Genomic DNA, 13,128 nt, shown 5'->3' on the forward strand with positions numbered 1-13,128 from the left:
CACCTGCACAAAAATATATGAATGTTGAATAATGCATTGACAGTTCGATAATCAGGGATGTTTTCATTTATCATGGCTGTGCTGCATAAAATCACATCAATACGCATGCATCGGTCTCTCCGGCTCCGGTCTCAAAACACGCATTCAAGGTACAAAAGCAGCTTACTTTAATCATCCTGTATGATCCCAAACATCATGAGACATGGCGTTGTCATAACTGAAAGTAGTGTCTGAATTGTGCTTCTTGGAACAGTCTAACATTTACGCTTAAATGTTATTTTATGGCCCTTAATGACTGTCTCTACGAATACTAAAGAGTTAGCTGCACTACTTATAACTATGCATGGCGGCTGCTAGCTAGTTGGCTTGCCCTGCTGTATTCGTTCCACTGATACAATAATACAATTTAGCATAGTCTTGGTTTTATAACAAGCTAATTGTAACGTTATCGCCTATATCGGTGTATGCCTTAAACATTGTGTCTGATGTTTAAAAAAAGTGTTATAGGGACCCAGGCATTATGTAGCTAGCTAGTTGGGTAACGTTAGCAAAGCGAGTAGTTAACTAGTTAGTTGTAACTACCAGTTAGCTAACTAGGCATACTTGCCATGATTAAGAGACACTGACAAGTGTTCAACCTTTCTGCCATATTTGGTTAATCTCTTCTATGTGGTCAATTTTAGGTTAGAAGTGTTTGCTGCCGGCTAGTTAGTGTTAGCTAGCTCACTACTAGCGGACTGAACTCGCTCATGGTGAAGGAAGTTCCCGATGTCCAACCGAGACCAGGCAGCAGGCTTTGTGGAATCTTCTGACTACATGATTCGCCCAAGGTCAATATTTAAAAAATAATTATGGAACGCTTAATAAACCTTGTACAGATGTTTATCTGTAGTTGCATGCCTTTATTAGCTGACATCCATACTTTTTCAATAAACGTTCATGAACTACAAGACTGTCCTTGTTGAGATTCAATTGGCATTTGAGCTGAGTTGTCATCTTATAGCAACAGAAATTAGCAGTCAGTTGTATTTGATTGTTTATTGAAAAAGTATGGATTTCTGCAAGCTGCTTCAGAGGACAAACATGGGCACATGACATGGTAGGTGATTCATAATTACACATTTTGTAAGTATTGACATTGGGCAAATCGATGTAGTTGGAGATAGATTCCACAAAGCCTGGTCTCTGCTCCACTGTTGGAGTCATCAGAAACTTCCTTCGCTGTGTAGTTTAGTCAGCTAGCTAACTACAAATCCTGCATTTTTGGATACACACCCAGAATCAGACATTTATTTGATTCACCCTGTGGGTCAATTCAGTTGAGGTAGCCAGCATTCCAAGTATCTTTAGCTGCCATATGACCATTATCTTACACGCCATGGAGGAAGTCTCAACAGCACAGCTGATGCCTGTTGACCTTTCTTGCATGTAACGTAAACTTGAGCGTAGTTAAACAGCTGACGGCCATGTATTTCTCCGCCCCTCCAGATGCTGATGCCCAAGAAGAATCGTATAGCCATCTACGAGCTCCTCTTCAAGGAGGGAGTGATGGTGGCAAAAAAGGATGTGCATCTGGCTAAGCACCCGGAGCTGGCCGATAAGAATGTGCCCAACCTTCACGTTATGAAGGCCATGCAGGTTAGATTTTGTACTCTATTCTGGTGCCTCATATAGTGTCACATGATTGAAAATGAAACCAGGATAGGATCAACTTTATTGTCCCTAAGGGGAAATTTGTCTTTGACACCCAGTATTGTAGCTGTAAAAAAATTATACTGGTTAGTTGGTAAAATGTCCAACTGAATGTGACCCTCCCTCTGCAGTCTTTGAAGTCAACTGGGTATGTGAAGGAGCAGTTTGCCTGGCGCCACTTCTACTGGTACCTGACCAATGAGGGCATCCAGTACCTGAGGGACTTCCTGCATCTGCCCCCAGAGATTGTTCCTGCCACTCTGCGTCGCCAGATGCGCCCTGAGACCGCTCGGCCCAGGCCTAAAGGTAGGCTGCATATCATGACTGTGGCCTTTTCTCATTTGGGGAAAAAGTCTTTCCTCCATGACCCGGAAACCGATAAGTGGTTGAGGAGAGTTTCCACATTCAAAACAACTGGGAACTCAGAAAAATACGAAGTCATGTCAGTGATCTTCAGGTCGGAAAGACGGAGTTCAAGAAAGAGGCCCCAGTTGGATGACCATTTTTCCCAGTCGGAGCTTGTTTTTTTCTCCTTGGTTCCAAGTTGTTTTGAACGCACTAAAGTTGGAGATTTTCGAGTTCCCAGTTTTGAATGCGGCAGGTGTCAATTCGTTATTAGGCAAACGGAAGACTGTTCTCCATTCCGATAGCCTCCTTTTGGCAAGGAAGCACAACTGTATCCTACCAGAGTCCTTTGTGGAAGAGTTTTCAAATCTGCCACAACCTTTGAATCTGCTTTTGTTTTCTTGAAGGTGAAAAGCATGCAAACATTTAAAAACAATACGCTATTTAAATCTATAAAATGTATTGCATAACTAGCCAAATGTTTATCACTTTATACATTTATTTTGGGATTCCAACCTGTAAATGTAATTTGTCTGACGCGTGATTAGAGGAGTCTCATTTTATACAAGCGCATTTTCATCCACTTGCCCTCTCCGCCACTCCACAATTGCCTTTGACCTTTTTCCAATTGTGAAAAGGCCCATCTGCGTGAACATGCCTTTGGCATGCTGCAAGGAGGCATGAGGACTGCAGATGTGACCAGGGCAATAAATTGCGATGTCTGTACTGTGAGACGCCTAAGACGGCGCTACAGGACGGACAGCTGATCATCCTCGCAGTGGTAGACCACGTGTAACAACACATGCACAGGATCGGTACATCCGAACATCACACCTGCGGGACAGGTACAGGATGGCAACAACAACTGTCCGAGTTACACCAGGAACGCACAATCCCTCCATCAGTTAACCTTTGCGAGGCTGCCGGCCCAGATGGCATCCCTAGCCGCGTCCTCAGAGCATGCGCAGACCAGCTGGCTGGTGTGTTTACGGACATATTCAATCAATCCCTATCCCAGTCTACTGTTCCCACATGCTTCAAGAGGGCCACCATTGTTCCTGTTCCCAAGAAAGCTAAAGATAACTGAGCTAAACGACTATCGCACCGTAGCGCTCACTTCCGTCATTATGAAGTGATTTGAGAAACTAGTCAATGATCATATCACCTCCACCCTACCTGACACCCTAGACCCGCTCCAATTTGCTTACCGCCCCAATAGGTACACAGACGACGCAATCACACTGCCCTAACCCATCTGGACAAGAGGAATACCTATGTAAGAATGCTGTTCATCGATTACAGCTCAGCATTTAACACCATAGTACCCTCCAAACTTGTCATTAAGCTTGAGACCCTGGGTCTCGACCCCAACCTGTGCAACTGGGTCCTGGACTTTGACGGGCCGCCCCCAGGTGGTGAGGGTAGGAAACAACATCTCCACCCCGCTGATCCTCAACACTGGGGCCCCACAAGGGTGCGTTCTCAGCCCTCTCCTGTACTCCCTGTTCACCCATGACTGCGTGGCTATGCACGCCTCCAACTCAATCATCAAGTTTGCAGATGACACTACAGCGGTAGGCTTGATTACCAACAATGACGAGATGGCCTACAGGGAGGAGGTGAGGGCCCTCAGAGTGTGGTGTCAGGAAAATAACCTCACACTCAATGTCAACAAAACAAAGGAGACGATCGTGGACTTCAGGAAACAGCAGAGGGAGCACCCCCCTATCCACATCGACGGGACAGTAGTGGAGAAGGTGGAAAGGTAAGTTCCTCGGTGTACATATCACAGACAAACTGAAATGGTCCACCCACACAGACAGCGTGGTGAAGAAGGCACAACAGCGCCTCTTCAACCTCAGGAGGCTGAAAAAATGTTGGCTTGTCACCAAAAACAAACTTTTACAGATGCGCAATCGAGAGCATCCTGTCTGGCTGTATCACAGCCTGGTACGGCAACTGCTCCGCCCAAAACCGTAAGGCTCTCCAGAGGGTAGTGAGGTCTACACAACGCATCACCGGGGGCAAACTACCTGCCCTCCAGGACACCTATACCACCCGATGTCACAGGAAGGCCAAAAAGAACATCAAGGACAACAACCACCTGAGTCACTGCCTGTTCACCCCGCTATCATCCAGAAGGCGAGGTCAGTACAGGTGCATCAAAGCTGGGACCGAGAGAGAGAAGCTGTTTTTCAATCTCAAGGCCAGACTGTTAAACAGCCATCACTAACATTGAGTGGCTGCTGCCAACATACTGACTCAAATCTAGGGCCTCTTTAATAATAAAAAATTGGATGTAATAAATGTATCAATAGTCACTTTAAACAATGCCACTTTATATAATGTTTACATACCCTACATTACTCATCTCATATGTATATATTATACCATCTACTGCATCTTGCCATGCCGTTTGGCCATCACTCATCCATATTAATATGTACATATTCTTATTCATTCCTTTACACGTGTGTATAAGATAGTTGTTGTGAAATTGTTAGATATTACTGCACGGTCGGAACTAGAAGCACAAGCATTTCGCTACACTCGCATTAACATCTGCTAACCATGTGTATGTGACCAATAAAATTTGATTTGATTTCAGTGCTCAGACTGTCCGCAATAGGCTAAGAGAGGCTGGACTGAGGGCTTGTAGGCCTGTTGTAAGGCAGGTCCTCACCAGACATCACCGGCAACAACGTCGCCTATGGGCACAAACCCACTCCACTGTTACTGGACCAGACAGGACTGGCAAAAAGTGCTCTTCACTGACGGGTCGCGGTTTTGTCTCATCAGGGGTGATGGTCGGATTCGTGTTTATCGTCGAAGGAATGAGCGTTATACCGAGGCCTGTACTCTGGAGCGGGATCGAGTTGGAGGTGGAGGGTCCGTCATGGTCTAGGGGCGTTGTGTCACAGCGTCATCGGACTGAGCTTGTTGTCATTGCAGGCAATCTCAACGCTGTGCGTTACAGGGAAGACATCCTCCTCCCTCATGTGGTAGCCTTCCTGCAGGCTCATCCTGACATGACCCTCCAGCATGACAATGCCACCAGCCATACTGCTCATTTTGTGTGTGATTTTCTGCAAGATAGGGATGTCAGTGTTCTGCCAGGGCCAGCGAAAAGCCCAATCTCAATCCCATTGAGCATGTCTGGGACCTGTTGGATCTGAGGGTGAGGGCTTGGGCCATAAATGTCCGGGAACTTGCAGGTACTTTGGTGGGGTAACATCTCACCGCATGAACTGGCAAATATGGTGCAGTCCATGAGATACACTGCAGTACTTAATGCAGCTGGTGGCCACACCAGATACTTTTACTTTTGACCCCCCCCCCCCCCTTTGTTCTGGGACACATTATTCAATTTCTGTTAGTCTGTTAGTCACATGTCTATGGAACTTGTTCAGTTTATTTCTCAGTTGAATCTTATGTTCATACAAATATTTACACATGTTAAGTTTGCTGAAAATAAACAGTTGACAGTGAGGACTTTTTTTTTAACTTCCAATCAGTAATAGAGGGTTGACTGATTCCTTTACTTAGCATGTTTCCTTCATGGATGTATAGTGTGGTGAACATTGCAGGTGTTATGCCTGTTGTATGGAGATGAGTAGTGTAAAATGTCCTCCTGTTTCAGGTATGGAGGGTGAGAGAGCTGAGAGGCCAGCCAGGTTTAACCGTGAAGGAGGAGACCGAGACAACTACAGACGTTCTGTTGCACCACGTGAGTACCCAAATCACCTGTTTTATGTTCGATAAGCATGCGTCAATATGGAAACATTGGGCCAATACCAATATTTGCCATGGTGGCTAACCTACGTTGCAACACATGGTAATCTGAATGAAAGTTACCTAATTCTTTACTTGTCTGATGATCATACTTTGTCCTTTTAGCTGGTGCAGACAAGAAGGCTGAAGCAGGTGCTGGTGCAGCTACTGAGTTCCAATTTGTAAGTAAATACTTTTCCAAGCATTTGAATCAAGGATGGGTGCCATGCTATATTGTAGCCCAATAGAGATCTTCAAGGACCGAAAACATACCAACTTTGTGTTGCAGAGAGGCGGTTTTGGACGTGGCAGAGGACAGCAACCACCACAGGAGTAAAGCAGACTGTTCTTGTACAGTATAATAATAATAGGTGATTGAGATTACACCAATGTGTCATGACTTTAATTGCATGAGACGTCAGTGAATCATTATCATGATGTATACACTTGAATTTGAAAGTAAGCTTAGTCATTACCACCTACAAAGTAGGTTAGTTTACCAACATATTGCTCCATCAGCTGAAAGAAACCCAAAGAAAAGAGAACACTGAAATACTGGTGTTTTTATTAATTGGCACAATTCATTTTACATTCAGGCTTACACTTTGTACCCATTGAAGAAATCTGAGTTGACAACATGGAGATGTTTAGCCATTTAATTGCAAGGCCAATTGAACAAATGCCTGTCTGATTTGCCTGATTGGACCATTGCATGTAATGACAAAATTTCTGAACACCAGTCTTCAAGAAATATTTCCTCATTTGATTTATCCTGTTAAGACCCTTAACCTTACCATTAAACTGAAGTAATTATGAATGGGGGAAACACTGCGATAACTACCATCACCTGGTTAGATTACCCATAGCCAGTAGATGGCACAACCTCATGACAGGCCTCAGACATGGGCATACTGAGGAAAATAATGAAATTCCTACTGGCCCTATAGTGGGGAAATAAAGCCATGTATGTCATTACGTCCTGGTGCGATATTATGACTTTAGGCCTAACCCTTTCTATTTTTACATGTGCCATAGGCAAGTAGTCAAAAGATATTAAAATGCAGTTCACATGCAAACATCACATTCTTATGTTCAGGGTCAATGTTGAAAGGAACCAAAACTCCACATGATAGGCATTAAACATTGGCAAGAGACAGTTCAAAGATGAACAAAAGGAGGCTGAAAACTGAACAGCTCTTTGTACCAGATCAGTTGGGTCAATGTGTACATTTTGACCAATGCAGCTCAGCAAGAATATTCAAATTCTTGCCTAAATGCTCAGTGGCACAAGCTGTTCTGCCAGAGCCAGTCAGTTTCTCACACCATGGACAACATGACACCTTACATTGTTTGTTCTTGGCAGGGTAACTTGGGGGGCCTGAAACAATCACATACCTAGCCCATCAGGGTTTTGAGCTGTTTATCACAGAGGTCTCAGGAGTAAGTACTTCATCAAAACCAGCTAGCAACTACAAGATGACAAGTGTGAGCGAAGAAGAATCTACACATTCATTTGTGGGCCAGGGAGACGAGCAAACTACAGTACCAAACTCCAGGGTCAGTAGCAGAGTTTGCTCTCTGCATTGACAGACTATAGCTCATTAACATATCTACCAATCCCAGTTATTTGTTCCCAAGTCCTGACAAGGCCAGAATCACTATGGTTCTGAGACTCGGCATCCATCCATTCGTCAGAAATACGGCTTTTAAAATATTTAAATGATTAATTTGAACAACCAATGAACATACCAAAAGTAGACATAATATATTAAGACCTGTTAAAGTATTTTTAAAGAAACAAAAAAAACAAATCTCACTGACAAAAAACAAGTCCAGTGTTAATTTAAGGGAAAATGCAGAACTACATCACAGTGTAAACATTTGTTAGGAATACAATTTAGAATTGATGAAATCACGAGTGTAAATGTACTCACCAACGTGCAGGTGATTTACCTTGGCATTGCATCTCAGGTTGTGCAACCTCTTTTCCTGCATCACACACTGGCTGCATTTTGACAGACAGCCCAATTCTGATCTTTTTCCACTAATTGGTCTTTTGACCAATCAGATCAGCTCTGAAAAAGATCTGTGACTGGTCAAAAGACCAATTAGTGGAAAACAAATATCAGAATTGGACTGCCTGTCTAAATGCAGCCATAGTCACACACGCAAATACACACCAATCAGCCCTCAACTTACACAATACACACACAGAAAGGCTATAAGTACAGACTGATAAATGTCCATCTGCAATCAATCACCATGATAACATAGGAAAATAAATATGAATATTAACAAAGTAAATTGATAAGATTATCGAATAAAGTGGAAACCATAACATCAATGAGTGGGGTCTAGAGTGGGGTCCACATGTTTTGCAGCAGTGGCATAATCTTCCTAGTGCCATTTTAAATTAGCCTTACTATTCAAGCACAAACAACGACATCACTCCCCACCTCCTGATACACAACCAGATTCAAAAGACTGGTCTGGGTCCTTGTTCCTTTCCCCTGAGGATCAGATAACATGCACAATTCTGTCTTTCTGGTCATTGAATTATAAAACCAATCAATAAATCATCTTCATAGTCTGAAATAGACTGACAAGATGTGAGACAGCAGATTACTTAGATTTCAATGTTCTGGTTAGATGTGCCCCAGTGTGGTTAAAGGCCCAAGCTACTGTGGGAGTAGTTTTTCTTGTCAGCCCCTTATCAAAGCTTCTCTTTCAAAACACCATACGCTTGTGCTACCTTCACAATGTAATACAAAGGGAGACTGTTTGTACCAGATAATTCCATTCCTACAGATTGCGTCACACAAGACACACCCATGTAGCTTTACCACACATGCAAAACAAGAAACTTTCCCACAAGCCTATCTAACCTAAAGCCATTCATTCTTAAGGGATTAGGAAATATGAAAAAAAAATAACAATAGAAAATGTCACACTGAAATAGACTGTCATACTTTATAACTCTTAACACAGTTGGGAGTAGGTATTACACTAATGATCTGTCACGGTATATGGTGAGAGGTTGTCATTCTTATGAATGCCATATAAAAAGGGGTGTGGCAACTTCAAGTAGTGTTAGCAAAACAAGACCATGGAAAGCCTGTTTTCTTCTGTAAACACATTCAATACCAATACTTTACGTCGCCAAAGCAGAAAGTTTCATTCATCAAACCTCAGATTTATGAGAGAGGAACCGAGGTAAAGGAGGACAAGAGTTTGGGAATATCTCATGCAATCACTAGTAAAAAGCAACAAAAAAAACATTCAAATTACAAAGTGTTATATCTTCTTCGCCCAACACTTGTCAAGTCTGTACCTCCACTCTGGCACAAGAAGGCTGGCAAGGCAAACATTTCTGTTGATATTTTGAAGGTAAAAAAAAAAGGTAGTAGGAGCAGGATTAAGTAAGAAAAAGAAGCAGGTAAAAGATGTGGAGAAGTCTCCAGGAGTTTCTGTGTTTTAGTTATCTTATACTCGATCTGGAGCTCTGGTTGATATTGTAGGTAGGGGAGTGCTCTTCTCCCCCTATCATGGTCACCAGGGGTGTCCCGTTGCTGCTCAGGCTGCCCTGTTGTAGGGCCTCAAAGTACGAGGCCTGCACAGGCTTGTGGCACTGCAACACTCTTCTGGCATCCTGAGTATTAAACCATTCCCTTTTTCTCCCTGTCAACAGAGGGATAAAGACCAAAGGGGAGTCAGGAAGGGGGCAAAAAAAAACAACAAAAAAACAGGTTTAGTCTAGATTAACTCAGGGATGAAACATGACTATGAAGAATCTACAATAGTAGTAGGATCTACTGGCTAATCCATGTGTCAATGAATCAATTTGATAATAAAAATGATTGTCCAGTCAACATAGCTTTCACAAACCACAAAAACAACATACCAATATTCACAGAGTCCTCCCAGTCTTCCAACATCTCTGTAACGATGAGGACATAGACATATGTTCTGTGCTTCCTGTCTGTGTTCTGAGTAAGAGTAAATCGAGAAATTCTCAGTGCTCAAGGTTAGGAGGCAAACAGTGGAAATAAATGAGCAGTTACTCCCACCCAAAGTTTAAAGACAACCACACAGACATGAAAAAAATGGCATTATGTAAAATCTTCAACTTTTTCAGCTCACCTCGAAAATTCCTAGTAGACGCCCCAATGTCCCCTTGACACCAGCCTGGAAAGACAACATGGCCAGTGGGAATGAAACAGCAGATAAAATCATTATTCTTAGTAAAAGCTGGACACTTGTGATAATGTTTTTGCATTTTCACCCGATGAGACCTGGGGATTCTGAGAATTGATGCCATTTTCAGTCACGGGGTGGGGGGAGGCCATGGTTGTGTATGGTCATGAAGGAGAGGGAGAGATCAGTTCCTATTAACATGGCGTCATCGTAGTACTTTCTTCTTCAGGTTACAGTTTCTCTATTTATAAACATGGACTCTCAATCAAGAGGCTCCTCCATCCCCATTTACTCCATAGCTTCCATAGAGGAACATCTAGACTCAAAGAACGCATAGATTTTTCAGGCTTGAAATAAGGGCTGCCAAGGTAACGGGTATAAACTTGGTACACTCACAAAACCCCCAAATCCTGCAAGAACATTTGGCAAAGACAACAATACATCAGATTGTGTTTCACTGACAAATGAGCTCAATATCAATCACAAGGAACTCACAAAAGAGGCTGAATACACTTAATGGAAAAGCAATAAACTTAAAATGACAGGAAGATCCCATTTGTTATAAGAGAAAACACTAACTTCAGTTAGGGAGAAGTCAAATACGTTATATACCCTCCTTAAGAGCTTTAGGCAACACTTTAGTATGAGCGTAACCCTTCTAGAAAATGTTGCTGAGGGACAGGATTTTGGGGGAAATCGGATCAGATTAATAAGCCTATACCAAACCATTTAAAGGCCACCTGTGCAAAAGTGAAATTATACTTCCCATGAGCTCCTTGCTTAATAAAAACTCTGAATGCACAAGTCAAGTTGACAAGTAATTCAGCCTACCTCTTCACACACCTCTCGAACAGCAGCAACATTGGGCTCTTCCTCCGGCTCCATCCCTCCACCAGGGACGATCCACTTGCCTGGATGCCGGATACTACTCACCAACAACACCTGTATGATTGACAGTTATTGAAATTCAGATAATATGCCCCTACCTTCACAAGATTGAGTTGCTCTAATTGAATACCATTACTTGAGCACTAATATAGGCATATAAGAGAAATCAAGCACTTGAGCCCCCAGGTGTTATAATACCCACAAAAAACCTAGCAGTCAAACAGGGAAATGGTTCCAATAATTTTCCACCTTTCATTTTCTCATAGGGAATTTTAGAAACACTTAAAATAAGGGCTGCGTTTCATGTAGGATTACCCTGGCATGATGTTTTGATAACCAGGCAAATCTCTCTCAGACAAGGTGACTTTTATCAATATACTTCAGCTACATTTACTCTCAGATTCGAAAATTCCAATTAGCATCAAAGTAGACATCAAGCAAGACTACAAATCCCTGCAAGTCATCTCCAGCTGCCACCTTTGCTAACAGGTATTGTGTCAATTTAAATATTGCACAAGACAGTTCACAGAAATGTAAATTTAAGAAATGTAGCCAATTTCTTCATGACTACATTTAGCTAACATTAGATAGTTAATCCATAGATTTTTATTTTTGCCTTCATTGGGCAGTCTCACCCAGGTCATCATGACATTTGCAGTTCTTTGTGATAGCCACATTAGCAGCTAATTAGCGGTTCATTTTTTTTGGGGGGGGGGGACACAGACGAATATATTGATACATATCACCTTGTCCGAGAGATTTACATGTTTATCATCAAAACGTCACACAAGGGTAAGCATACACGAAACACAGCCCTTATTTTAAGTGTTTCTAAAATCCCATTTGGGATAAATTAATGGTGGAAAAACGATTGGAACCATTTCCTTGTTTGACCACTAGGTTTTATGGGTATTATGACTCATACTGTGGTACTCTATTTGCATAAGCCATGTCATGGAAGCATTTGCGCCATGCCTTACATTTTTTGTTGGCCCACTCCTTTGATGATATGCACACATTGCAGAATTTGTTGCAATGGCCCAAAACTAAATGGAAACTGCATTGCATAAACTCACTGACAACTCTGGGGAAATACAATTATATTATATTTAGTCTAGGCGTCTACGGTTAATGTCAGTTTGAGAATTGAAATAGTTTTTGACACAAAAACATGGCAACCATGTTGTTGCCATCAATTCTATTTAGGCCTTCTCGCCACCAAATATATGCCTTTCGTTGACAACTCGCCCTCTTCTCTTCATTCGGAATCGCTACCCCCAGACTATCTGCTGGCAACGTGGCAAACTGTTTATTCACAAGGCCCGTTCCACCACACCACTCCAGCCTCGGACTTACCTCCTCCTCACTCTCGTTTCTGAAGCACAGACAGGCGGCGCGCTTCTTGTAGCCATCCCCGTCATATGTCCGCGTTTGATTCGATTTGATCTTCATCATTTCGGGGTCTCAAAAAAGAAAAAAGTGAACAAAATCACTGGAAGACGTTCACAGCCCACTTACTGAAACCCTGTATAAGTCTCAATTTCTAGAATAGACTTCTTCTCCGCTTCATTTTTGAAGACCTGGTCGCATCTCTCGTACAGACGCCATTATTAAAAAGCTGCGTAAATTACGCACCACCGGAGATAGAATAGTCAAACGTAGCATAGGCTACACATTTCGGTATTCACGTTTCAATATTTGAGAATAAGCGCAGTTGTGATGTTTCTGGTTGGTCTAGTTTTACCTGGTTTGTATTGTATTCTGAGTCCAGGAGCCACACCCGGCTTCCCCCTAGCCCCTCTCCATCATCCGCCTTCTTAGACTGCGCACCTAGGTGCCTCCTTTATTTTATTTAACTAGATAAGTCAGTTAAGAACAAATTCTTATTTACAATGACGGCCTAACCAGGACGACGCTGGGCCAATTGTGCGCAGCCCTGTGGGACTCCCAATCACGGCTGGTTGTGATACAGCCTGGAATCGAACCAGGGTCTGTAGTGACGCCTCTACCACGGAGACATTTTATGCACAGATTTGATTGTACTGTACGTTCAAATCCACGCCAACGTTGGAATTTATCAACCTTGAATTTGGCATTAATTTTTTATGTTTTTTTTTTTCATAAAAAAAAACATAGAAAAAAGCAAGTAGGCAATAAAAAGAGGGTTTTGTAACAAATAATATGGCAAGGATCCTGTTCCAACCCTCAAATAAGATAAACAAACCTTTAGGTACCAAA

The 13,128-nt window shown here is 42.5% G+C and overlaps 2 protein-coding genes across 4 annotated transcripts; one reads left to right on the plus strand and one right to left on the minus strand.

Moving 5' to 3' along the window:
- Nucleotides 1-6,783, plus strand: LOC106572342 (small ribosomal subunit protein eS10). Of its 2 annotated transcripts, XM_014146384.3 has the most exons (7): nt 65-149; nt 684-830; nt 1,489-1,638; nt 1,824-1,998; nt 5,678-5,764; nt 5,935-5,990; nt 6,098-6,783. In XM_014146384.3, exons 3-7 carry the CDS (start codon nt 1,489-1,491, stop codon nt 6,143-6,145), a joined length of 516 nt encoding a protein of 171 aa, XP_014001859.1. In that variant the 5' UTR covers nt 65-149; nt 684-830; the 3' UTR covers nt 6,146-6,783. The 2 variants fall into 2 exon arrangements, with proteins under 2 accessions (XP_014001858.1, XP_014001859.1); XM_014146383.3 differs by lacking the exon at nt 684-830 and having other exon boundaries at nt 1-149.
- Nucleotides 6,354-12,717, minus strand: LOC106572341 (diphosphoinositol polyphosphate phosphohydrolase 1). Of its 2 annotated transcripts, none has more exons than XM_014146382.3 (5): nt 12,247-12,717; nt 10,846-10,944; nt 9,949-9,993; nt 9,710-9,794; nt 6,354-9,486 (listed from the first exon to the last, which is right to left on the minus strand). In XM_014146382.3, exons 1-5 carry the CDS (start codon nt 12,343-12,345, stop codon nt 9,287-9,289), a joined length of 528 nt encoding a protein of 175 aa, XP_014001857.1. In that variant the 5' UTR covers nt 12,346-12,717; the 3' UTR covers nt 6,354-9,286. The 2 variants fall into 2 exon arrangements, with proteins under 2 accessions (XP_014001857.1, XP_014001856.1); XM_014146381.3 differs by having other exon boundaries at nt 10,834-10,944; nt 12,247-12,700.
- Nucleotides 12,718-13,128: the final 411 nt, after the last annotated feature.

Source organism: Salmo salar, chromosome 15 (genome assembly GCF_965601325.2).
Source record: "Salmo salar chromosome 15, fSalSal1, whole genome shotgun sequence".
Lineage (NCBI taxonomy): Eukaryota > Metazoa > Chordata > Actinopteri > Salmoniformes > Salmonidae > Salmo > Salmo salar.

Excerpts from the sequence above, each read along its gene's own strand:
- LOC106572341 (XM_014146381.3), bottom strand. The coding sequence starts at position 12,345 with ATGATGAAGATCAAATCGAATCAAACGCGGACATATGACGGGGATGGC. Across the intron at positions 10,945-12,246 it reads GAAACGAGAGTGAGGAGGAG|GTGTTGTTGGTGAGTAGTAT; the intron begins GTAAGTCCGAGG and ends TCAATCATACAG. Across the intron at positions 9,795-9,948 it reads GTCTACTAGGAATTTTCGAG|AACACAGACAGGAAGCACAG; the intron begins GTGAGCTGAAAA and ends ACTCTTACTCAG.
- LOC106572342 (XM_014146383.3), top strand. The coding sequence starts at position 1,489 with ATGCTGATGCCCAAGAAGAATCGTATAGCCATCTACGAGCTCCTCTTC. Across the intron at positions 1,639-1,823 it reads ACGTTATGAAGGCCATGCAG|TCTTTGAAGTCAACTGGGTA; the intron begins GTTAGATTTTGT and ends CTCCCTCTGCAG. Across the intron at positions 5,765-5,934 it reads CAGACGTTCTGTTGCACCAC|CTGGTGCAGACAAGAAGGCT; the intron begins GTGAGTACCCAA and ends TTGTCCTTTTAG.